Genomic DNA, 25472 nt, shown 5'->3' on the forward strand with positions numbered 1-25472 from the left:
GTTCCCCGGTCCCGCTCGGTTCCCCGGCCCCGCTCGGTTGCCGGGCTGTCCCGCTCTGTTCCCCGGCCCGGTCCCGTTCGGTTCCCCGGTCCCGTTCGGTTGCCGGGCTGTCCCGCTCGGTTCCCCGGTCCCGTTCGGTTCCCCGGTCCCGCTCGGTTCCCCGGCCCGGTCCCGTTCGGTTGCCGGGCTGTCCCGCTCGGTTCCCCGGTCCCGTTCGGTTCCCCGGTCCCGCTCGGTTCCCCGGCCCGGTCCCGTTCGGTTGCCGGGCTGTCCCGCTCGGTTCCCCGGTCCCGTTCGGTTCCCCGGTCCCGCTCGGTTCCCCGGCCCCGCCCCGCCCAGTCCCGGCCCGGCCCCGGCGCTTCCTGCGGCCGCCCCGCCCCGCGGTCACGTGCGCGCTCGCCCGCTCGGGGCTCGGCTGGCTCGGCCTGTGCGGGCGCTCGGGGCCCGGAGCGGCGGCGGGAGCGCGGCGGGGCCGGGGGCGCTCGGGCCCGGGGCGGCGGCGGGACGGGGCGGGGGGAGCCCGGCCGGGCCGTGAGGGCGCGGCGGAGCCTGGCGGCGGCGGCGGAGCGGCCTGGGGGCTCCCCCCGGCGAGCGCGGGCCGAGCGGGCCGGGCCGGCGGCCGCGGCGGGGCTATGATGAGCCCGCTGCGGGGCTCCGCACCCCCGCGTGTCCCCCAGGCAGGTCCGGCCCGCGGCTGAGAACCCCCCACCGGCGGTGAGTTGCGGGCGGCGGGGCTCGGCGGGGCGGGCAGGCCCGGGCCCGCCCCTTCCCCCGCGCCGGGCCGGGGCGGCGGCGGGGCCGGGCCCGAGCTCCGGTAACGGCCCGGCCCGGCCCGGCCCGGCGGGCGCTGCCCCGGGGGGGAGGCTGGGCCTGCCGGGGTTGGGTTTTCCCACCGACTCTTGTTTTTACAGTGCCTAGGAAACAGGCCTGGGGACGGGATCGTAATTCTCGCAGGGTCTTCCCACTTCCTGCGCTCCCCCCATCGTCCGTATTGTTTTCTCCAGTGCTCGGCTTTTTTTAGCTTGGAGAAAAGGCGGCTCGGGAGTGACCTTATCACTCTCTGCAAGTCCCTGAGAGGAGGGTGTAGCCAGGTGGGGATCGGGCTCCTCTCCCGGGTAACGACGGCAGGACAAGAGCACAGAGTGTTTAGCTGCGCCATGGGAGGTTTGGGTTGGACAATAGGAGGAATTTCTTCACTGGTTAGACACTGGAACGGGCTGCCCAGGGAGGTGCTGGAGTCACCGTCCCTGTCGGTGTTTGAGCAACTGGACGTGGCGCTGAGCGCTGTGGTCTGGGTGACAGGGTGGTGTTTGGTCACCAGGTTGGACTCGATGATCTCAGAGGTCATTCCAAGCGAATTGACTCTGTGATTCCTGTCGTGTCCTGGGACTCCTTTAGCCCTTAGAGATCTGGCTAAAGAGCTGTGTGCTTCTCAAATGCAGTAATCCCCCTGTACAGCCTCGCTCAGTGATGCCCTTGGAGGCAGCAGTTACAGAGGTTCCCTTCCTCAGTGGTGGGCACCACATGGTGCTCAGAAAAACACTGGGGTTTTGTCATTCTGGGTTTCGTGCAGATAGAGGATCTTGTCCATCCCAACCTGCTGCCCCTTACGAGTTCTCCTCTTCCTTTCCAGGTATGGCCTCACAGCTGCAGGTGTTCTCCCCTCCGTCAGTATCCTCGAGTGCCTTCTGCAGTGCCAAGAAACTGAAAGTGGAGCCGTCTGTCTGGGATGTTTCAGGACAGAGCAGTAGTGACAAGTATTATACCCACAGCAAAAACCTCCCAGCAGCTCAAGGGCAAGCCAGCTCCTCTCATCAGGTAGCCAATTTCAGCATCCCTGCCTACGACCAGAACCTCCTTCTCCCCGCTCCCTCCGTTGAGCACATCGTGGTCACCGCGGCCGACAGCACCGGCAGCAGCGCCACAGCGTCCTTCCAGAGCAGCCAGGCCATCACCCACAGGAGCAACGTTTCTTTGCTGGAACCATACCAAAAATGTGGATTAAAAAGGAAAAGTGAAGAGGTCGACAGCAACGGTAGTGTGCAGATCATCGAGGAACATCCACCTCTCATGCTGCAAAACAGACCTGCGGTGGGTGCTGCGGCCACGACCACCACGGTCACCACGAAAAGCAGCAGCTCCAGTGGGGAGGGAGATTATCAGCTGGTCCAGCATGAGATCCTGTGCTCTATGACCAACAGCTATGAGGTCTTGGAATTCCTGGGACGAGGGACGTTCGGGCAGGTGGCGAAATGTTGGAAACGTAGCACGAAGGAGATTGTAGCCATCAAAATCCTGAAGAACCACCCTTCCTACGCCCGGCAGGGCCAGATCGAGGTGAGCATCCTGTCTCGCCTGAGCAGTGAGAATGCTGACGAGTACAACTTTGTCCGCTCCTACGAGTGCTTTCAACACAAGAATCATACATGCCTTGTCTTCGAGATGCTGGAACAGAACTTATATGATTTCTTAAAGCAAAACAAGTTCAGTCCGTTGCCCTTGAAATACATCCGGCCCATCCTGCAGCAAGTGGCTACTGCCTTGATGAAGCTGAAGAGCTTGGGTCTGATCCACGCTGATTTGAAGCCCGAGAACATCATGTTGGTGGATCCTGCACGCCAGCCCTACAGAGTGAAGGTGATAGACTTCGGGTCAGCCAGCCACGTGTCCAAGGCCGTGTGCTCCACGTACCTGCAGTCACGGTATTACAGGTAAGCGCTGCCCTTGCTCGCTGAACCAGGTCAGGCTGATCCTGCTGGGCCTTCCTTCTGCAGACACTGAGCTTTCCTGTCTAACCCCAGCTGAGGGGCAGCAGGAAATCGTCAGCTCTGCATGTTTCCTGGAGATTTCTTCTGAAAGCTGGATGTAAATAAATAGGATGTCTGCCTTAGGGTGGCCTAATCTGCACCCAGCACCTTCCCTTCCCCCCCGGGTCAGTGCACTGAGTTGATTTTACCCTGAACACTGGCTTGGGACATTGTATGAAGTGGCAAACGGGAGAAGTGTTAAGTAGTGCATTTGAGGTTGTCTGCTAGGATCTGAAACTAGTCCATCAACCTTGGACATTTAGAAGGGAGAGGAGTCAAAGGGATGCCAATTTCTATTCGCTTTTGTTTCTTCTGATTCTTCATCTTTGTCTAAACCCTCTTCAGGAGCACATGACTTCCTGTGTCAACCCTGGCTAAGTCATGCTTTCATGAGACCTGCAGCCCCCTTAGAGCAGTGATGAGAAAGATCTCTGCTTCCCTTGGCAATATGTGGAGATGTCTTCTACCCTAGTCCTGCCCAAGAATTAAAAATAAATTATGGCCAGAAACGTTAAAACTCAGAGATTGTGCGTAAAGCAAGCTGTGTTGTTTCTTTCAATTATTCCTCCAGCTTGGCTCTGTTAAGTCTGTATTTGAATTTAAGTAGCAGCAGACTTCAATAAATGGATGCAGAAAGAACTTCTGGCTTCAAAGGGCCGTGAGGAGTCTGTGCTGTGTTGTCGGGGTTGCTTTGGGTGGAATGTGAGCTCACTTGATGCAAAACTCAGAACTAGTATCTAGTCCTTCCAGCTGGGACCAGACAGGACTGAGACACTCCACCCCACCCTGTGTCTCTGCCCTGTTTGATGTCTTCCCTGGCTGCTCACTTCAGTTTTAAAGCCTGGCTTATTGTAGGTTTGCTCTGCTCATCCCTCATGCTCCCCGTGTGCTTGCTGCCTTTGTTTTTGTGTTGTTTTTCTTTTTAACTAACACCCAGTACCAGCTTTCCATGACATTCCTTTCATGTGATACAGACTTTTCTTAATCCATTGCTCATGATCTTTGCTCAGCTTGTTGGCACCAATCTTTCCAATTCTAAACTATTGATTGGTATCAATATGGGGTTTTTTTTGTAGTGCAGTTGTCCCCTGTGCCCCACAGCTCTGTAAAAACACTCTCTAAAACATATCATCGGTTTTGTTGTTATTGCACGGAAAGAGGTGACCACTGGTCAAGAATCTGCTCTATCTGACTTGCCACATGTGTCAGCAAAGCAGTTTGGGGAGGCCCATGGTGCTCTCCATTTTCTGGTATCTCAGAAAACAGATTTAGCTGAGGAAGAGCAGTGAGGGGTGATAGGAATCTTCCAGGGGCTGCAGGGAGGGAAATTCCTGCTCCATCTGTGTGTGGGGCACTGGACTCCAGCCCCTTCAGCTCCCTGGGGTGACTGGCTCTGCCAAAAAGGCAAATAACCTGGGATTAGGTGGTGTTGGACTGTCTGCTTGGCTGGAGTGAAGAATGCTGTGATCTGGAAATCTAGTATTTAGTGATATGTAATTAGTCTAATGGTGATGATTACTAAAATCCATAATCTAGGATTAGATTATGGTGCTGCCTGTGGGCCAGTGTGGAGCACAGACTGTAGGGCTGGACAGTTTGGGCCATGAGGAGGTGGCCCTGAGCACTGGGGGAGCTGCAGAGTGCAGGAGTATCCAATTCTCACCTCTGCTTTGGGCTCCATGACCTACTTCTGTCCTGGCCATGCTGGCCTGGGGAGCAGCAGTGCCTGCTGCCAAGTCTAACTCTGCTAATCCAGCTCTCTGCTGGCCCTGCTGCTCCTGCATTGCTGCACTTGCACAGGCCCTGTGTTCCCACCACCCCAAAGCACAGGTGCAAACTTGGGGTGTTTGGAAATGCTGGCAGGGAGTCTTGCAGTTTTCTGGGGCTGCTGTGAGTCCTTTCTCTTCTCAGAGTGCCTGAGTGTATTTTATTTGTCAGCTTTGGGAGGCAGTGCTTGGCAAGCATCTGTGCAAAGAGTGTTGTTGATTTTATTTCAAAGAGCTTAAGATGGTAAAATCACTTTAATCTCTGGCAGAGCAGCTATGGAAGTGACCTCTGCCTGCTGTCCTGGTTCAGCTCACATCTCATAGGGCTGCTAATTGCAGTGGTGTAAAAGGAGATGAGAGAAATTCTGATTTCTCAGCCCTGTCCTGCAATCAGAATGAAATCAGGTGGCTCATGAGAAGTTCATTTATTTAGTTGCAGGGAATAAAATACAAGACTTCAACTTGCTATCATCATGGTATTGAGATTTAGGAATATGTGAGTCTATTCCATCCTGGAGTGAAAGACCAACCAATCTCTATTTCCATTGGAATTGGTGGGGGGGTTTTAGCACACTAGAGAAGGATTAGCATGCTCTGCATATTCCACAAGCCATCTATATTTTAGTTTGTTTGCCAGTGCAAATGCAGCATGCCTTATATGACAGGTCTGGGTCCTTTCTGAATTGGAAATTTCTACATCAGGATAATCAAGAGGGTAGAAAGTTGTACCCATTCTAGCATGTTTCCTTAAAATATAAATGTTAGCAGGACAGTCAGCATTCAAATATCAGCTACTGCTCGTACTTGCACAATCATTTTATATTTTCACATGTGAGAAACCTTTCCAAAGTCAACAACTGCCAGGAGCAGCCAAACAGGAACAACACTGATCTAGAAACAGACCAGTGTTGAGTGGAGAGTGTCATTATGTCTTAGCTTGAATGATCTATTACTCTGATTACTGGAGGTGTATCATGGCTCTGGTTTTGGGGGCTCAGACATAATAAAATCTGAATAATAAAGAATAAATGTGACCTCACTGCAACAGGCAGCTGGTTCAGCTGTTTATCTTTTTTATAGAATCCCAGACTGGTTTGGGTTGGGAGGGAGCTTGAAGCTCATCTCATCCCACCCCTGCCATGGGCAAGGACACCTTCCACTATCCCAGGTTGCTCCAAGCTCCATCCAACCTGTCCTTTTCTGATCTTGTGCTTCCTCAGGTGCCCTGTGCCTGAGCAGCTGGGCTGAGTGCCTTTGTTTTGGAGAGACCTGTGCAGACAGCTAAAACAAAAGGTGTATCTGTGTCACCGTGGCACCAAGGGTGATTAACTGGGGAGTCACTTCTTGCCATGGACAAACAGTTGGGAGGCTGAGGAGTCGAGGAGGGCAGTGTCAAATTTACTGACAGCTGTACATTATGCAAGCCCTGGTTTTTAGAATTCAGAAGAGGGATCAGACATGGTTTCAGAGCCTTTTTTAACGACTGAAGTATCCATAGTGTAACACCAGAAATGCCACACAAGCCCTGGGGCACGACCAGGAAATGGATAGCCTGGAGTTTAGGGCTTTTCTGTCTTCCTTTGCTCTTGTGTTAGTTGTTCATGATGAAGATCAAGGCTCTTGTACTTCCTGTACTTTCCAGGGTAAATTCCCACAGCAGCTCACCTGGGGTTTGCAGCACCTGGGGTTTTGTGCTCTATGCAAATGTAGGGCTAGAATTTCTCCTGCCGGAACAGCCTCCGTTTGTTTCAGAACTCTGTGGAGGTGAAGAGCTTTATTAAAACATCCTTCTGTGTTATGAGTCAGCTCCAGACAGAAGTCTCCCTGAAATTCCAACCTGTTAGAGAAGCAAACCCTGCTTGGAGTGTGAGGTTTTTTTACCACCTCCCCTTAAAGGCTGGGCCAGACAGGTACATTTTGCATTAGGTGTGGTTGAGTGCACAGAAACCTGAAACACAACCTCCAGCTGGGCTCTCTGCATCCATTTTAGACTCGAAACTCTGTGAGCAAACCCTGCATGAAAACCTGCTGATAGAAACCCAGCTGCTCTCTGAGGAGCTCCTTTTCCTGGCTCTGCAGGTGCTCTTCTTTCCCACATGAAGCAGGCAGCTTCCTGCAGCTGCTTACCTGGGGTCTCAAGACCTAGAAAAGTCTCTGTTTGCCAGAGCTTTTCTTCCCAGTTCTGTTAGGATAGGCTGGACTAGATGATCTTGAAGGTCTCTCCATAATTCTCTGGTGCTGTGTGCTGTCTCAGGGACACCTCACATGCTGTCAAGTGTAATTAAACTTATTACTCAAGGAGAAGCTTTATGCCACTGTGATATAAAGGCCTCCTGGGGAGCTGAGGGGCACCGTGGCAATAAAAGAATCCACCTAAGTGAAAAAAAAAAAGGTTGGGATCCATTAGGCCACCCAAGGAAACAACTTCTGCTTTAAAGTGAATAATTTATATTCACACAGATTTACTTGTGTGTAGAGGGGCTTTACCCAGAGTGGTTTACAGGGAGGAAATGCAGCTTTCAGAGCAGATTTGACTTTGGCCTTTTCTTTCCTTTTCCCTTACCAGAGCTCCCGAGATCATCCTGGGTTTGCCGTTCTGTGAAGCCATTGACATGTGGTCACTGGGCTGTGTCATAGCTGAGCTGTTTCTGGGCTGGCCTCTGTATCCAGGAGCATCTGAGTACGACCAGGTGAGAGCACGTGGGGGATGTGGGATCTTCACATGAAACCACGATCTTCAGTGTCCAAACCCCCCTGGACCCCCCGTGTCCTGCATCAGCTTTCATCAGTGCACATTGCTGCTGTCTGAGCTCATTTGCTCTCTGTGATATTCCTATTGTCTCTGGGCAGGGAGCACGGGGTTCTGTGTGTTTTCACTTGAGCTGAGTGTATCCTGTCCAAAAAAAGGGGCCAATTTGCAGTTAACCCCTGGTTTCCAAACCCAGAAGCTGTTGAAACACCTTCCTGCCAAAGCAGAAGCGAGGTGTGCGTGTCCTGGTGTGAAACACCCTCTGTAATTTCACCATGAGGGCAGTTTTTCCATGTGGGGACAGAGAAAACCTATCATTCCTGCCCTGTTAATACCTACAGCAACCCTCAGTTTTTATGCAAAGTGTGAGCCTCAAGCTGTCTTTGGAATCCAAGGGCAAGACTCTGAGAGGCATCTTGAACTAATTAGTCCTTTCTGTGGATACTTGGCATTATTACCTGGCCTAGTCAGTGCCTATAAAAGGACAAAAAGTCTGTGAGAGGGGTTTTTTCCCAGGGTAGCTTTTCCACTGGGGCTTTTGTGGTGGGATCTTGTTGCAGTCCTTGGTATGGGTTTCCTTATGTGATAAAATACATGAAAACTTACTAAGTGTCTTACATGTGTCTTCCCAGCACTGTAAATTTCCGAAGGAAACGCAGTGGTACCTTAATGAGCAGAATGAGTTAGAAAGTAGCTGAGGTAGGGCCTGGTGGTTTCCTTGTGCACTGAGTTTTGTGTAATTCTGAGAACCTTATCTGCTGCTGTAGGTGGCTGGGGAGGAACTGCTTTTTCCATTGCTTAATGACAGGATTTTGCAGCCCTCTGTGAGGCAGCGTGGGGTGTGACTTCACGGAGTTCATTTTGATGTCTGAATTTCCCTTGAAGACTGAGGATGACTTGGCTTTCATGTTTTTTGAGATTCTGCAGCAGGAAGTGAAAGTTGAGGTGGAACTTGTGAGAGGACCTCTCCAGGAATGAGTTCATGGGCTGGGATGGGATTTACAGCTATTTTTTTAAACACCCTCTGGCCGTAAAGCAAAAGTTATGTCCTGTAAAAATAGAACTGCTACCTGCACTATCGTGTAGATACAAGAAATAGGCACGTGCAGACACTTGGATCCACCTTGGCTTAACTGGAAAGTGAGCCCATAAATTCATGTGATCACAAGCTGTGACAGTGCCCTGTTTTGGCACAGTGGCATAGCAGGAGTTTGGCAAATAAGAAATGCTAAGGATAGGTAAAGGATCTGTAACTGATGGTTTGATCAAGGCATAGTTACCTTAACACTGTGGGGTTATTAATAAATTTGCTATTTTCTTTCCTTTTGAGCATATATTTTTATTTGTTATCTCTTTACCAGTGTCTTATCAATGCCATCACAAGGATTCAGGTGCATCTTCTAAAATTCTGAGCCCTTTTTTTTAACATGTAAAAATAAGTATATTAGATATTTTTGAGGATATTTGGTCTGGGTTTCTTGGTCAGTGGGAGCTTTGAGATTTTTTGAAATTGTGTGCCTAGCGTATTGTCTAGGCAGGCACAGCAATGTTACTTGGATAATCATGCCTTTAATTTTTTATACATAGATGATAAATTCTGAGGTATTTTCCCCCTCAAAATATGTATTTCTTACACTGTTTATTGTCTTGAAAACCTACAGTCTGCTTGCATATACATTAGCAAAAAATATTTCCATAAAATAAGGAAGATGCATTTAAAACCTAAAATTTTTGCAGAAGTGATTGCAGAAATGGTTTTATAAATACTGGTCCCTTTAATTTTGCAGTTTTGCATATCTGGGCAGTCTTTCTTTACAGGTAATTTCCTATTAGCTGTGAACAAACCTGGCTGTTAATTACCCCATTAGCTGTGAATTCTTCATGGTGGGAGTCCTCACTCTTGTAATTTTCTTTCCTAGATTCGTTATATTTCACAAACTCAAGGCCTTCCAGCGGAGTATCTTCTCAGTGCAGGAACGAAAACAAGCAGGTTTTTCAACAGAGATCCAAATTTGGGATACCCACTGTGGAGGCTCAAGGTTTGTGTGTCTCCTCCATCCCCAATTCTCTTTTGTTCGTTGAGGATTCAATAGAAATTCCCACCCAGTTTTGGCGTGCTGTGAAAACACTGTGAGTGAGGATTGGCTTTGAAACGGGGCTGCCTGGGGGAGCAGAGCTCTGCAGAGCTCCTGGTGCTGCTCTGACAAAAGCAGCAGTGATGATAGCACCAGCAAAGGGTGGGTGTTCCATCAGTGAGATAATGGGTGCTTATTATGGGCTGCTCATTCTCAGGGAAGTGTGTCATCTTGTTGTCATCTCCTGACAATCCAACCAGGAAAATATGGAGTATTTTGTGATGGGTTTGTTAGTTTAAGACAGCATCTTGCCTGCCTGGGTTGCAAGCTCCATTTGTGATGGGTTTGTTAGTTAGCTTTGTTCCAAAGCTCAGGAATCTGGTTTTGGGTTGGCAGAGGACAGGAAAGAATGGGATTTAGGCCTGATTTGCCTTTGAGCAGCAAAAAGAAGGGATTTTTGCCTTTCTTCTTTGCAGAAGAGGGATTTAAAATATTTATAGCCTCTTCTCTTCCTAAATCAGAAACCTTCAGTTCTTTTGGCTAATGCATTAGCCAAGGAAGCCTTGAAATGAAGTCACCCTGTTGTTAATTCTGCTTTGCAATGAATGATCTTTCCAGCTGGGGGAATGGGATCCCAGGGCTCTTTGGGTTTGAGCTGCTGGTGTGTGATGTGTCTGAAAGCAGCAATTGATCATCTGCCTCAGCAATTTCTTGCTGCTTTTTCCTTATCAATACTCAATATCTCCGTTTATGCTAATGTTTTCTTTTATAGACCCCAGAAGAACATGAGTTGGAAACAGGAATAAAATCAAAAGAAGCTCGGAAATATATATTCAACTGTTTGGATGATATGGCGCAGGTGTGTGGGGGTCTTGGGACACAGATAACTCATGAATTTTCCACATATAATTTAGTAACTTCCATTTTTTGGGGGATCTCTAAAAATGAGCAGCCATTCCTCTTCCACTGCCAGTTCAGAGCACTGATGGAGGTCTACAGTGGTGCCAATTTGCATCAGAAATCAGTGGATTAAAAACAGTCAAAATGTTAATTGTGAACCTGTTTGAAATGTTTTGTGATTTCTTATGTGTGTTAGCAGGAGTGTGCCCAGCCTGTTCCAGTGTAGTAGAGCAGTAGGAGAGCTGAGCCCCTTCAAATGTGTTTGTAGGATTAAACCTCTTATTAGACTTTGGAAATAGTGACAAGAACTACAGATCATTCTTATTTTCATTCTCTCTTTAGAGGTAAAATGAAGGAATATCTGAGTGGTTTTAATATCATGAGGCCTTAAATCTTAAATACCAATTTTCTGTCGCTGTTGTAGCTGTTACCCTCAGGTTACATCTGTGCAGAGAAAGTGGAATCATTCTGGCTTGCCAGCCCCTAATAGATTCCCCCAAAACATGAAGGCATTTTGTCAGTGGGTGGAGAATGAAGCCTGGTTGGTCCCTTTGAATAGACCCAACTCCCTGTTGAGAAGAGAATCCCATGTGCAAGTTTGACTTTCTCCCCTAGAACGAGCAAGGGAAAGGCAGTGTGTTAGCACTGTAATACCTGGAATTGGTCTGGCTAAGAGACAGAAATGCTTGATAAATATTTCTGTGTGATGTGAGCTTATTGAATTGTTAGGCAGCAGTTAATTTGATGCTTGTGTGAACTGCTCCCATTTGATTTTCCAGGTGAATATGTCTACAGACTTAGAAGGGACTGACATGTTGGCAGAGAAGGCTGACCGAAGGGAATACATTGATTTGTTGAAGAAAATGTTGACAATTGATGCAGATAAGAGAATTACTCCACTGAAGACTTTGAACCATTCGTTTGTTACAATGGCACATCTGCTGGACTTCCCCCACAGTAACCAGTAAGCTCCCTTGGATGGGTTGTTCTGTTTCAGGATTTGCTGGGATCACAGAGCAGCACTTCCCAGCTTTCTGTCAGTGCTATTTTCTGCAGTTCCTGGCTGACCTGAAAACAGCAATGGCATGTGTAAGGAATGGAATGTTCATAAGCTTCCTTTTCGTGTTTTAGGACATTCTTTGTTGGTTTAAAAGAACCTAAACCTAAAGCACGTGCATAAAGTTGGGAACCTGTCACATCTGTGTCCTGTTTTTACAAATCTGATGTTTTCCTTCTGTCATTCTGTTCCAGTGTGAAATCTTGCTTTCAGAACATGGAGATCTGCAAGAGAAGAGTGAACATGTATGATACAGTGAATCAGATCAAGAGCCCTTTCACCACTCACGTTGCTCCTAACACAAGCACAAACCTGACAATGAGCTTTAACAACCAGCTCAACACAGTACACAACCAGGTATAGCATCTTCCACCTATTTTATCCTAATCAAAGACATGGAGTAGGCTGATTTGGTGCCTTCAGGCCAAATTTTAAACTACTCCCCAAAATTCATAGTCTTGTCTTAAAGTCTAATTTTCCAAAGCTCAGGCCAAGGAGCCTCTTTACTTCATGTATTGAAAATTTGTCAGTTCAGCAGCATAAGTTAATTGGGTGCAATTCATGTTTTTTGTTCTGTGTTGTCTTAAGCCTTTTAACTCAAACATTTTCCAGGTACTTTCCTCCTAGTTTAATATTGATGGTTCCTGTTGCTTGTTTTATAACAAGGAGAGATAAAATTACAGGAGATAAGTGATTCTTTTGTTTATTTTTCTAGGCCAGTGTGTTGGCTTCCAATTCCACTGCTGCTGCTACTCTTTCCTTGGCCAACTCGGACGTCTCCCTGCTCAACTACCAGTCTGCCCTGTACCCATCCTCTGCAGCCCCAGTGGCAGGAGTGGCTCAGCAGAGCGTTTCCCTGCAGCCTGGAACCACCCAGATCTGCACACAGACAGACCCCTTCCAGCAAACCTTCATTGTTTGTCCCCCTGCTTTTCAAAGTAAGCCAAGAACCCTTTGTGTGATGTTGAGCTTTCATTCACTTAAGGCAGCAGAAGTTGTGATTTGCACCAAACTGAGAGAAGCCTGACTAGAGCAGAGCTCTCTGTGGGTGTCACACGGGGCTCTTGCATCAGGTGGAGGTGCAGAACCAGGTCAGACATGTGCAGGCAGCTTGATTCCCTTCCAGGTCGTGCTGGAACAGGTGACAGCACCTTGCCTGCCTGGGTTGCAAGCTCCAGCTGGTTGCTCAACCAGTTTTTCCCCCCAAACTGAACACAGCAGCATTCCACAGAAAGCAGGGAACAGAGGAGCCAGACCTGCCTGAAAATCAGTGTGTTCTTGCTGTGTTTGTTATCTCAAGAGTAAATATCTGGTGTTTGAGCCTCAGTTCACAACTGTGCTGCAGGTTTTTGTTACCAGCAGATTGTCCCAGGTCGTGGGTCAGTGAGCTTGGCACAGGCAGCTCTGTTCATGCCTCTGTTCATCCTCAGGGTTCTGTAGTTCTGCTGATACCTGGATTGTCTTAGTCTGGAGGGTTATTTGTGACATGGGAACTGATGGTGTAAGGCTTGACCTTTCAGCTTGTCTCAAGCAGGTTGGAATTGGGAGTGTGTGTTACTGCTTCTGCAAACCAGACTGCACAGAGCTGAGCTGCTGAGGGCTGGCTGTCCATCATGGCCCTGCAGGATCCCAGCGTGCAGAAGTATTTGCTTCAGCTGGTGTTTTACTGGGATTTTGTCAAAGCTTTTCTATCCCTTAATCCGACCCTATCACCTGCCCTTACCTAGTAGGAATTTGATTTTTGGAAACAAATGAAAGAATAGTGCAGCAGCTTAGTGATGTGTCTTGTCCTCCACAGCTGGACTTCAGGCAACTACAAAGCATTCTGGGTTCCCAGTCAGGATGGAAAATGCTGTCCCAATTGTGCCACAAGCACCTGCAGCACAGCCTCTGCAGATCCAGTCTGGAGTTCTCACACAGGTAAAAAAACCACCCCAAACCCCTCATAGGCTCAACTGCAATTCCTCCATCCAGGAGAACCTGCCTGAGTGCAGGGGGTTCTCAGGGCACACTGAAAGGTTAATGCAGGTCATTTCTAAGACAGTATTTTCTTGTTTTGTTTTGTTTTTCTGGAATATTTAAAGTCTGAACTATTTTATGTCATGTACCTCCCTGGTTTTAGGATTTTGATTTAATAATGGGAATAAATATGTGGTTTTCAGCTGCTAAAAACAGGCTGTATTTTCCAGGCATGGACACTGCCTGTAAGGCAGTGCTGGTCATTTTTGCCTACACTTTAGAAACGTGGCAGGAGAAACCATTGCTGTGAGAAGTGAGATCCCGGTAAACAGAGGTGACAACACAGATTACTCGTGCCAAAATTTCATCTTTAAATCAACACAATTATTTCTGAATCTTTCTCAGCTAGTTACATTCTTAGTGTGAATTATTGTGTAGCAATGACATATCTATTTCTGCAGTTTGCAGTTTAAGCAACATGCAATTCCAAAATTCACAAATCATTCTAAAAATGCTGTTTTAACTATTAGTAATGTGTCATAAATTAAAGCCATTTTAATTTCCAGAAAGTAATCCTTTAATGTACAATAAGTGCCTGGTGATTCACAAGTTTTATTCACTGAAAATTTATAGTTGCCTTTATAATTAAGTTCAGTTTTATTTATTTGCATAGTTTTAGTTTCTGCTGGCATTTACACAAACTCTGTTGGTTTTACTCTTCAGGCAGTGTATTGCACTTACTGACCTTGTAGAGGAGTAATTTTTAGTTTGTTCATTCCAAATATTCAGGTGGCATTCTGTGATTGCTGGTGTCTTTAGCATTAATGATACAGGTCACAGTATCCAAAAAACTGAATCCACTTGAAGGCCCACCTGAATCCAAGAGTGCAAATTGTACCCCAAGAATCTAATTTAAATTAGACAGTTGATGGACTAATACATGTCTGGGTGGTTTCACCACAGATAACTTTGCTCTTTCATGACACCAAAGACCTGCTGTGCCTTCCATGAAATCCCATAGTTTACCTTTTCTCAAGAGTTCTGTGTGTGGATTTGAAGGTCTGACAGCAAGTGCAGGGACCTGCCCGGGGTGCAGTCTGTGCCATGGCTAGTGCAGCGTGGCTGCCACTTGCCCTCTGGGACCCAGTAAAGTGCCAGTAGCTGAACTCACTTTGACTTTAGAAATGTGTCATCAGGGAGACATCCGTCCCCAGATTTTTCCCCAGCTCATTTTGACTTTTGAACTGTGTCATCGGAGAGGTCCTGTCCCCAGATTTTTCCCCGACTTGTTTTGGCTTCTGAACTGTGTCACTGCACTGGAGATTCCCAGTTCCTCGTGCTCTCCTCAGGCCGTGAAGGTGCCTGTGGAGCAGTGCAGGGTCTGGGTGTCGGTGTCGGTGTCGGTGCGTCCCTTCCCTCGGCGCCCCTCGCCCGGCCCTGCCGCCCAGCGCACTGACCTGCACTTACCTGCCTCAGCTCGTGTGTTTCACTCACTGCCTGATCTACATTTCAGGGAAGCTGTACACCACTAATGGTAGCAACTCTTCATCCTCAAGTAGCCACCATCACGCCGCAGTATGCGGTGCCCTTTACCCTGAACTGCGCAGCCGGCCGGCCGGCGCTGGTCGAACAGACGGCTGCAGTACTGGTAATTGCCTCCCTTGATTGTGTTCACTAACTGAGTTTTTGTTTTAACTTAGACTTGCAGAGGGCATGGAAGCATGTGCCATCTTGTGGCTGTGTTCTTGCTACATCTTAATGTCTTGTTGTTTTCCTCCCCAACATTGCTGAAGCACTGTCTGACTCTGACGTTTAGTGTGGCTCTGTAAAGAATCCAGATCCATTGACTATTACCTTTGCTGGCCTAGTATTGACAGCTCTTCTAAACTAGACCCTAGAAGAGTTGTAATCATTCTTGTTCTTCACTTACTCTCCTATCTTTGCCTTTTGATTGTGGAATACAAAGGAATCAGTCTTTAGCTTGACTCTGCTACAGGTACCTGGATGGCCAGAATTTGACCTACTTGGCAAGTTAGCTCCATATTTTGTTTGCAACACGTGTAAAGCTGCTTTGTATGGAGAAACGTTTCAGATCATTAAGCACAGGCTAAAATCCCTAATGACAGCAAATCCTTTAATGTATTGCTCTAGCAGTTGATTTCTTTTAACCTCTCTTGAACATTGACAATAATTTTCTGGCCTTTTGTTATTTATAGCCAATCACACGTAGCTTGCTTCATCCAGATAAAGATTCTGTTCCTCACAGATACTTTCAGTTGATATGTATTTCTTGGTTGAAATTAAAGGTGAGCTCTAGTATCCAAAATGGCAATAGCTAGCTTTTAGGTAATTTGGAACAATTTTTAAAAAGGATGGGGGAAGGGAATGAACACACCTGTAAGAAATGTACGTTTGCAAAATTATCCTCTCCTGTATTCTGGCACCTGCATCAGAACAACTTTGCAAGTGCCACAAAGAAGTCATTGTAAAACTCCAGAATCAGATCAGTGAAGCTTATGAAAACATTGCAGTGCACTGAAGTGCTGGTATCCTCACATGTCCTTCAAAGCACATTCCATTGTGTGAACCATGTTGTTTCTTGTGGCTTTAAAGTGGTAGTTTGAATGTCATTTTCTTCTGAGAGGGAGACCTCTGCTGAAGTGGAATTTGCTCGAGTCATACCTGTCCTGAAATTTAAACCCACTCATTTGAGTTCTTGTGAACCAAGTGAGCTGCTCCCTGGTTCTGGGGATGGGAAGGCAGGAGAGTGGGGTTCTCCTGGTCACAGCTCTGAGCTAAACAGATGCAGGGGTGCTTCTTCTTTCCTCCTGTTGAATTTTGATTGCTGAAAGGCTGCAATCTGGGCTCCAAAAACAGCAAGGGGTGACTATAGCAGAGCTTGGGACACAAGTGAGTTGGTAGTGATGTTTTCCAAAGTGTATTTGGGCTTTGATTCAACAGGCAAATTCTGTTCTGCTGTGTGTGTGCAGTGGACTTGAGGTTGAACTCCCCTGTACAGCAGTGGAGATCAGAGCCGGCTGTCTCCAGACTCTGAGCCTGCATTCTGAGTTTCTCTGGAGGACTTGACTAAGTTCTGTTTGGATTCTGGGAGCCTTTGGCGTGAATTTGCTCACCTTTAGTGCTTCCAACACTTCTCCCTTGCTGCTTCCCCTGAGTTTGCATTAGCCATTTGCTAAGCTTTGCATATTTTTGTCCTTCCTCTGTCAAAACAGTTCGTCGCTTGGAAGGCCCGATTTCTGCCTCTCATTGGGAATTTATATCTTGCTGTATTAAACTCTCTGCTTTGTCTTGTGCAGGTGTTGGCTTTTGGAAAGACGCATGGTGTGACTTTTAACATATTTCTCTTTTTATTTTTTATTTTTTCAATGTTATTGTTGTTATTATTATTCCGCTTATGTTGGCAGAGGTTTTAGCAGCTCTCTGCTTTGAAGGCTTCTTGTTCGGATCTGGTATTTATTTGCACTAAGTGGATCTGTTGCTTGCAGAAATACTGAATTTGAAACAACAGGTTTTGCAGTTTAAGCTGCATCAGAGAAAGCCATATATTATTAAAATCATGGAAATACTACGCTGTCAAATTTATTTGGACAGGAACATTGATAATATTCATGAATTGAACCTGCCTTCATGTAACTCAGTTATCCCTCAGTGTGGCTTTTCTTAAATGCTTCAGCTGGGGTGGGTGAATTTCCACAATAATGACACCATCTCATCTCTCTCAATGTGAGCCCTGCAAGGCAGAAAAGCAGAAAGGACCAAATTGGTTTAATGTTTTGGGACCTTTCAGCAGAACAATGTGTAAGTTTACATTCAGAAAGAGTCCCAAGCACTGCTGCTGCACCTGGCAGTGCAGTACCTGGCACAATATAAAAGAGATCAGCAAAATGTTGGGGAAGCTCATTCCTCTGGTTTTCTTGTCCTTGGGAAAACATGCAAGGATGAGCTGTATCTCTGCAAGCTAACAATCCACCCCAGTGCATTTATTGCTTGGACAAATCTCTGCCTGCCCCTGCAGGAACTGAAGCCTAGTGATCCTCGTCTCTGTGTTTGTTGTTTTGCAGCAGGCCTGGCCGGGGGGAACCCAGCAGATCCTGCTCCCTTCCACCTGGCAGCAGCTCCCAGGGGTTGCTTTGCACAACTCTGTCCAGCCAGCAGCCGTGATCCCAGAGACCATTGGCAGCAGCCAGCAGCTGGCTGACTGGAGGTAGGGATTGCAGGAGCTCCAGCTCCCTGCCAAGTGGGAATACATCCATCACAGAGCCCACAGTGTCTCCCTTCCCCTCAGGGGCTCGCTGCAGCTCGTGGTTCCTGCAGTGTAGTCATGGGATTTGGGTCTCTTGTTTCTTCTCTGCTCCAGGAATGCACATTCCCATGGAAATCAGTACAGCACTCTCATGCAACAGCCATCTCTGCTGACCAACCACGTGACATTGGCCACAGCACAGCCTCTGAATGTTGGGGTTGCTCATGTTGTGAGGCAGCAGCAGAGCAGCAATGTGCCAGCAAAGAAGAACAAGCAGCCAGCACCGAGCACAGCCAAGTAAGGATTCCATTGCTTCCTTCCCCAGTCCCAGAAAAGCCATGAGCTTGTTTGTGGATGTTGCCTTTTGGTGTGAAAAAAGCATCTTCTGATCACAGTGGCATTGAGGGTGTAACTTTATTGTGCTACAATTGCATTTAAAGATGTCTTGGAAAAAGCCTTTGTGCTGTTGTCGCCGATTTAAATTACATTAATTTCAGTGAGTGCAAGGACATGGCTGACCAAGTGCTTTGCTGTCCTGATCAGAGGGGTTTTACACTCCTGGGCTGTTGGTGCCATAGCAGTGCAAGTGACAGAAGTGCTGAACGAGGGGGTGGCAGTTTCTGGCAGTGTCCAGGGGGATCAGTGCCATTCAGAGCATCCCTGAGCGCCTTTGGCTGTGTCTGTGGCACTTTTCTGTTTGACTGTGTGCACTGAGGTTCTGTTCATGTGTGCATGTTCATGCTTGCATGTTCTCGATGCTGTTTGTCCGGGCCTCTGAGCTGGAGCTGAACCCTGCTGTGCTTTCCCTGCAGGCCCAGCTCATCTCTGGAGCCTGTGCCCACCCAAGTGTACTCTCTGATCGGGAGCAGCCCCCTGCGCTCCACCTCCTCCTCCTCCAACGTGCTCGTCCCCGTGCAGGAGCAGCACCAGCCCATCGTGATCCCCGACACTCCGAGCCCCCCTGTCAGTGTCATCACCATCCGCAGCGACACTGACGAGGAGGAGGACAGCAAATACAAACCTGCCAGGTGGGATGTTCATTTGGGCTGGGCTGGGCTCAGCTCACGCATCAGGGAGAGAGGGGAGCACAATGTGAGAGCCCTGGGCAGGCTCAGAAGAGCTGCCTAAGACAGAATATTCCCCATCACATCTCGGTGTTGTTGTGCCTGTAGTTAATCTGAGTTTTATCTGACAAGGAGGGAGGGTGTGAGATCCCAGAGGGAGACATGTAATGTGGTGGGCAAAGCTAGAACGTTTCCCATTTGTATTTTGTCTTTTCTCCCCCTGCAGTTTGGGTATGAAGCAGAGATCCAACGTCATCAGCTACGTCACTGTCAACGACTCCCCTGACTCGGACTCGTCCCTGAGCAGCCCCTATGCCCCAGACCCCCTGTCCTCGCTCAGGAGCACTGGGGGGGCCCTGGAGCTGCCCAGCAGAGCCACTGCTGACAGCTCCAGCTCCCGCACCATCATCGTCCCACCCCTGAAAATGCAGCTCAATGACTGCATCGTAGCCACCCAGGCTTCAGGTGGGTATCTCAGTGTGCTTTGCCAAGGCTCAGGTGCTCTCCTGTCCCTGTGACACGTTAATCCTTGCAGTTTTGGACTTTGCACAGTGGGTCTTTCTCAGCTTTAGGTTTCACAGCTGCTGTTCTGAAAGCCTTGGTCTGTTTTCATAGTCATTGATAGATTTATCTTTCATTTACATTTGGCTGCATTTAGGAAGATGTGTAACCATTCCTGATGGTTTCTTAGTCACATTTGAAATCATAATTAAAGCAAAGTCTCTGTGGCAGAAACAGTCAGTTTGGTGCCCAGAGCTGGTTACCACCAGCGTGGGAAGGGGAGGAGTGGACTGAGCTTGTGGCATCTTGCAGGCATCCTGAGCAGCAGCAGTAAGACCAAGCCAGTGGCCTCAGTGAGCGGGCAGTCGTCAGGATGCTGCATCACACCCACGGGGTACCGCTCCCACCGCGCCGTCACCAACGGCGCGCAGCCCCTCAACCTCAGCCAGGTGAGCCCACTGCCTCTGCTGGCCTGGGGATGCTTCAGAGCTGCTTTAGGAACGTCTGAGGCAAGGGAGGAAGGCTGGCTTGCAAGAGGATCAATAGTTGAAAGAGCTAGTTCTTCGGAGTTGGTTCTGTCCTGGGGTGGTGCAGGGTAGGACACGCTCTGTGGGGAGTACGGGGGGGTTTTCGCAAAGGCAAAGGATTTGTTCCTGTAGCAGAGGGCAGCAGAAGGAAGTGTGGTTGTCTCCATAGTCTCTCTTTGTGCTCCTTGTCACACCTAACTTACAGCAGGTTCTTCTTGCCACTTGGGAGGGTGACACCAAGGTCCAGCTGTTGAATTAGAATAATGTTGAAGGCACAGTATTATGAAATTCTTAAGTTCTTTACCTTTCTCTAGACCTCACAGAGTTCCAACCAGTAGGTTAAGACTGGACTTTCTCTCTCAAACTAACAATTGGCACCCGACATCTTTGAATGTTTCAATTAAAAGATTGGTTTCACTTCATTTTGTGTCAGGACTTTTGATCTCTGGGTCACACTGCAGCAGCCTCTCAGAGGAGAGGGAGTTGTTACCCCTGCAGTTCACTTCTGGCATGGGCACCAGACAGGTTTTGTGGTGCTGAAACGGGGCAGCCCTGCTGCCACCCTCCCAATGTGCAGAGCAGTAGGTGTGTGAGGAGTTCTGGGTCAGATCTAGGACCTGCCTGCACTTGTCCAGCTCTGGTACCCCCCGAGTGGCAGTTGGGCCCCACTGCAGAGGAAAAGTCTCACCTCTGTCCCCATGGAAGTGCAGTCACCTTCTCAGATCTGCAGGTGTGTCAGGGGGGATGGAGGTGTCCATCAGGGGGCTCTGGCTGCCCCTTGCTCACCTGAGCACGACCACTAACCTCATTTACTCCCTCCCCTTGCAGAACCAGCAGACCACAGTGCTGGCCTCCCAGGAGAGAAACGGCAACGCTGTCCCACGCCGGCAGCAAGCTTACGTGGCCCCCCTCACGTCAACGATTTCTCAGGCTCCCTACACGTTCCAGCACAGCAGCCCGGTGCATCCCCACCTGGCAGCAGCCACGGCCAGTGCCCACCTGCCCAGCCAGCCCCACATGTACACTTATGCCCCCACCACTGCTGCCACGCTGGGCTCCACCACGTCCATCGCCCACCTGTTCTCCCCTCAGGGCTCGTCGCGCCACACCACCTACGCTGCCCACCCCAGCACCCTGGTGCACCAGGTCCCTGTCAGCGTGGGGCCCAGCCTGCTGACGTCTGCCAACGTCCCCCCAGCCCAGTACCAACACCAGTTCGCTCCCCAGTCCTATATTGGTGCTTCCAGGGGATCTGCTATTTACACTGGATACCCGCTGAGCCCCACCAAGATCAACCAGTACTCCTACTTGTAGTTCCTGGTGAAGCACTGTCCTGCGAGGGGCCTGGGAGGCTGGAGAGGATTTCAGGTGAACCTTTGCCTGGGAGTGACTGCCTGGTTTGTGTTTCTCCCTGATCTGGTTGTATGTTGTTCCCAAATGTCTCTGGTGAGTTCAGTCACTAACTGAGCAGCATGCTTTGTTACCAGTATGAGGGTCACTAATTAAGTTTTTAAAATTTTACTTACTTTTTATAGATGCTTTTAAAAAATTCATGGTCACATTTATTTAAAATCGTTCTGTTGTGCTAATCAAAAGGGGTGTCAAATCAGTGTCTCAGAAGACAGATCCTGATGTCTTTTTTAACTTGTGTAACTTAAACAAAAAAGATTTGCAGATTCTATTTTAGCAGCTTGCACAAATCCACGTTGCCACTAAAAATGTAGTGCATGTTTATCTCATTACGTTGCTGGGGCAGTTTTAAAATCAGATTTAATATTTTAACATCTGTTCTCTAATTCACGTTGTCTTTAACAAATTGCTGGTTCTGAAAAGCCATTACATCTCCATATATGTTTCTGTCAAAGGTGTTTTGTTTACTCCTCTGCTTTGTTTAAGGACTGGTAGAGGCAGCTGCCTTATGCCAGTAACACGATACGTTCAGGAGTCCTGTAAACCCTGGAGTCTGCTTTGTTTTCTTCAAAATTCTCCATAACCCAGCTGAATTTCTGTTGTGTTCGTTGCAGAATTCTTCTAAGTGGTTCAAACTGTATTCAGGATCTCACTGTGTGACAGAGCTCAGCAGCTCTGTCAGGGTGTTGTTGTTGTCTCCAGTTGAGAGTGAATAATGCAGCATTGCTCTAAAATTTGGTTTCTGCAGCTTATTAGATGCTGGCCCTATAATGGAGCTGGATTCCTTCACAGAAGCACAGGGCTTTGCTTTGTTCTGTTTTTCTTAAATATTTTTGCCTCACGTGATTCATTTAGGAGGGAGATGAATTTGAAATACAATGAAACATCACTGTATCGATGTGTACAGCTTTTTATACTCCTGTGAGCGTATCCTCCTGGATATGTCAGCAGCTACTCTAAAGCGCTCTTAATAAGACTTGTAAACAGTACGTGCATGTAGGAATTGCAAGAAAAAAAAAAAAAAAAAGAAAAAACAAGACAAAAAAAGAGAAAGAAAAAGAAAAAAGGAAAAAAAAATCCAGATTTTAAAGTTTATTACTGAATTTAAAACTATTTTAGAAGTTTTGTATTGGTGGTGTTTTAATATTTTACAGAAAATGAAATATGTACATATTGATTAGAAAAATATAACAAGCAAAACTTCCTGCTAACCCCAAATGTTCTGTCTTTGTAATCAAAATGTGTAGTGATTATACTTGAACTCTGTACTTAGTGTTTGTCTAATTCTTAAACGTTCCTGGGGATGGAAGTGTTGTATCCTTTGTATTTAAACCAAAATGAATTGATTCATGTTGGAATGTATGTGATATAATGCAATGGTTAGAGCTCATCACTGTAGCACTGAGAGAGGAGTAGAGCTTCACGAGAGGAAAGGATACCTTGGATTTGTTTTGCACAGGTATGTGTGATGAAGAGTTGTTTGGTGTGTCCCCTTATTGTAGTGCCTTAAATGATGATGTAGTGTGACTAGAGTTTACAGTGAGCTTGCCTTACGAGGGACCAGCAAGCCCCCGTCGAATTGAAGCAATTCACCCACCCAGCTCCCCCAGCCAGAGCAGCAGGATGGTGCAGAGCCCTCTCCCTGTCACCGCTCTCATCCCAGCTCCGTTCTTGTTCCCAGTGAAGCGATGTCCCCTTGAAGCTTTCCCTTGAAATGGCACATGTACTGTTAGTGTCTGTCAGTGCATTTCGGATAAGGTAGTGCTGGGAATGCATTGGAATGTTTAGTCTAATATTGCAGAAGTGATTAAATACGTGCAATCACTTTTATTAGGTTTAGTGTAGCGTTACCTTCCCCCACAGGAATAGCAGATGTGTCGTGTAAAATATTGCTAGCTTGGTGATAGAATATTTATACCAAAGAGAGCCTGCTGTAAAGCACATAATACCATTAAAAAGTTTTATAATGCTACTGCTAATGTGGAGTTGTTGGGAAGGTCTGTCAGCTGTAGCCCTAGTTAGTGTTCAGAGGAAATACTCACTTTGGATAATCAGTGCAGGTTTTGGACTACACTTTGTTTTCTTGGGTCCCTTGTACTAGGAATTACTCCTCATCTAACACATAAAGTATCTTGTCCAAAAGGATGATATAAACTGGTTTGAGCGGTCGTGTTACTGCAGCAATAAGAGGTTTGGTAACCTTGAACCCCAGTTTATGTTCCGTCCCAGCGGGAAGGGGGCCAGTCCTGACCCGGCTGTGGCAAGAAATGCCCGAGCCGTTTGTGCAAGCCCACGTTCCTGCTAGCAGGAAGCCTGGACTGGCCTGAGGTGGAGGGACTAGGGAGGGATGGAGGGCTGTGGAGCTGGGCGGTAGCGTTAGCCCCCGTTGATGTTCAGTGTGTTTGTAGTCGGAGCACTTCCGTGAGCGTGCGGAGAACCAACCTTGCTGTGCCACATCGTTGCTGCAAACGATGCTGTTTGTTGCTGTAGGCACTTTGTTGCTTTTTTTGACATTGCTTGTGTTCAGTACTTGCCTTGAGATACCTCTTGGGTACAGAGTTGTGCCTTTCCACCAAAAGGCAAACCAAGCTCCAACTCCCTGTTTCACAAATAGGACTTCATGGAAAACACTTCACTGAGAGGAAAGAAAAAAAAAAAAGAAAAAAAGACCTCTAGCAAAATCTGCTAATAATTTTGAGAACTTGCCCACTTTCCCTTAAAAAAAGCAGCTTGAAATGTCCATTTAGAGGACCTTGTAACACAATTAATCCAAATCAAATGTATTCCCAAAGCACGGTGTCATCTCCTCCACTGCCCGAGTTCCCAGAAGTGTTGGAACAGGGAGGATGAGATGGAAATGATGTAGGTAAAATCAAACGTGCTCCATTTGGAACAAACTGTCAAACAATACCCCAGAATTCCTCTGTGGTACACAGCAAACCCCACCCCAGCAGGGCCAGGGCCTCCCAGTCTGGCCCCAGTATATGATGCCCAGTTTGGGTGTGTTGTGTTCTGCTCTAAGGAGATACATCCCCTCTTCCCTTGCATATCCAGCCTCAAATTGGGTTCAAGAATTGACTCTCCTCATTGTCAGAGCCTGCTACACATTTTTGGAGAGAAGTCTGCTATCTCTGGATAGGAATTGGCATCCTTTAATTTTCTTCACAACTAGTCTGGGATTCACCTTTGGAATACTTGGTAGCCAGCTAGTGGTCCCAGCTAGGTTTGTCTGTGTGATTCTTGAGCTGTTCAATCAGTTTTCTCTTACCTGACCTGTATTTGCAGCTGTGATAGCCCCTGCAGAGGCAACTCCTGAGGCTTTCCTGCTTAGCACCTAATTGATGGGATGCAGTAATTTACCTCTGACTCAGCAATTTCTTTTAGTACATGAAACTAAATTGCTTCTAAATGACAGGATTGGCACAGCCCTGCTTTCTTTTTTTTTTTTAATTTTATTTAAACTTCTGAATGGTGCCGCATGTCCACATGGTTGTTTGTTGCTAAACTTTATATAATGTGTGATTTCAGATTCAGCTTGAACTATATCTATCTCACTACATGTAGCAGTACATTATATGTAATGTTAGTATTTCTGCTTGAATCCTTGATATTGCAATGGAATTCCTACTTTATTAAATGTATTTGATATGCTAGTTACTGTGTAAAATTTAACTTTCTTTTATGGTTGTGCTCTTCCTTTTTACAAGCCGCTAGATACAGGTAGTTTCTGACAATTACTGATCTATGTTTGTATTGCTGATGTACTTAGGGGGTATGTAAAAATCATTTTAACAAAAGAAATAGATATTTAAAAATTTAATACTAACTATATGGGAGAAGGGTCCATTGTGAAAACATAGTTTATCTTTGGATTCAATGTTTGTCTTTGGTTTTACAAAGTAGCTTGTATTTTAAGTATTTTCTACATAATATGGTAAAAATGTAGAACAATTGCAATGCATCAATAAAAAGGGTTAATTTTCTGTACTCTATTCATCTGGTCACTTGGTCTGTTGAGGGGGGTGGGAGAGGAGTTCGGGGGTGTCCAGAAGGAGGTGTCGATGGTGCGGGATGCGGATCCGGGATGCAGATTTGGGATGCAGCGGCACTAGGTGGCACACTCGCTCCACCGCGGCTCCCACCAGGCCTTGCCCGGGCACGGCCAGTGCCCACAGAGCCACCGGGCTCGGCTGCATCCATGGCACGGAGCTGCAGTGTCCGTTCATCCACCCATCATCCATCCATGGATCCATCCATGAATCCATGAATCCATCCATCCATCCATCCATCCATCCATGGATCCATCCATCCATCCATCCATCCATCCATCCATCCATCCATCCATCATCCATCCATCCAGCCATCCATGCATCCATCCATCATGTATCCATCC

At 47.4% G+C, this 25472-nt stretch overlaps 1 protein-coding gene across 3 annotated transcripts; it reads left to right on the top strand.

Moving 5' to 3' along the window:
• Positions 1 to 612: 612 nt before the first annotated feature.
• HIPK1 (homeodomain interacting protein kinase 1) lies at positions 613 to 25071 on the top strand. Of its 3 annotated transcripts, none has more exons than XM_053998013.1 (16): positions 613 to 714; positions 1634 to 2711; positions 7140 to 7263; positions 9242 to 9361; positions 10170 to 10256; positions 11077 to 11261; positions 11549 to 11711; positions 12070 to 12292; positions 13153 to 13274; positions 14827 to 14961; positions 17396 to 17538; positions 17692 to 17874; positions 18390 to 18605; positions 18868 to 19106; positions 19455 to 19591; positions 20498 to 25071. In XM_053998013.1, exons 2-16 carry the CDS (start codon positions 1636 to 1638, stop codon positions 20981 to 20983), a joined length of 3639 nt encoding a protein of 1212 aa, XP_053853988.1. In that variant the 5' UTR covers positions 613 to 714; positions 1634 to 1635; the 3' UTR covers positions 20984 to 25071. The 3 variants fall into 3 exon arrangements, with proteins under 3 accessions (XP_053853988.1, XP_053853989.1, XP_053853990.1); XM_053998014.1 differs by having other exon boundaries at positions 17399 to 17538; XM_053998015.1 differs by lacking the exon at positions 14827 to 14961.
• Positions 25072 to 25472: the final 401 nt, after the last annotated feature.

The sequence above is a fragment of the Vidua macroura genome, chromosome 24 (assembly GCF_024509145.1).
Source record: "Vidua macroura isolate BioBank_ID:100142 chromosome 24, ASM2450914v1, whole genome shotgun sequence".
Classification (NCBI taxonomy): Eukaryota; Metazoa; Chordata; class Aves; order Passeriformes; family Viduidae; genus Vidua; species Vidua macroura.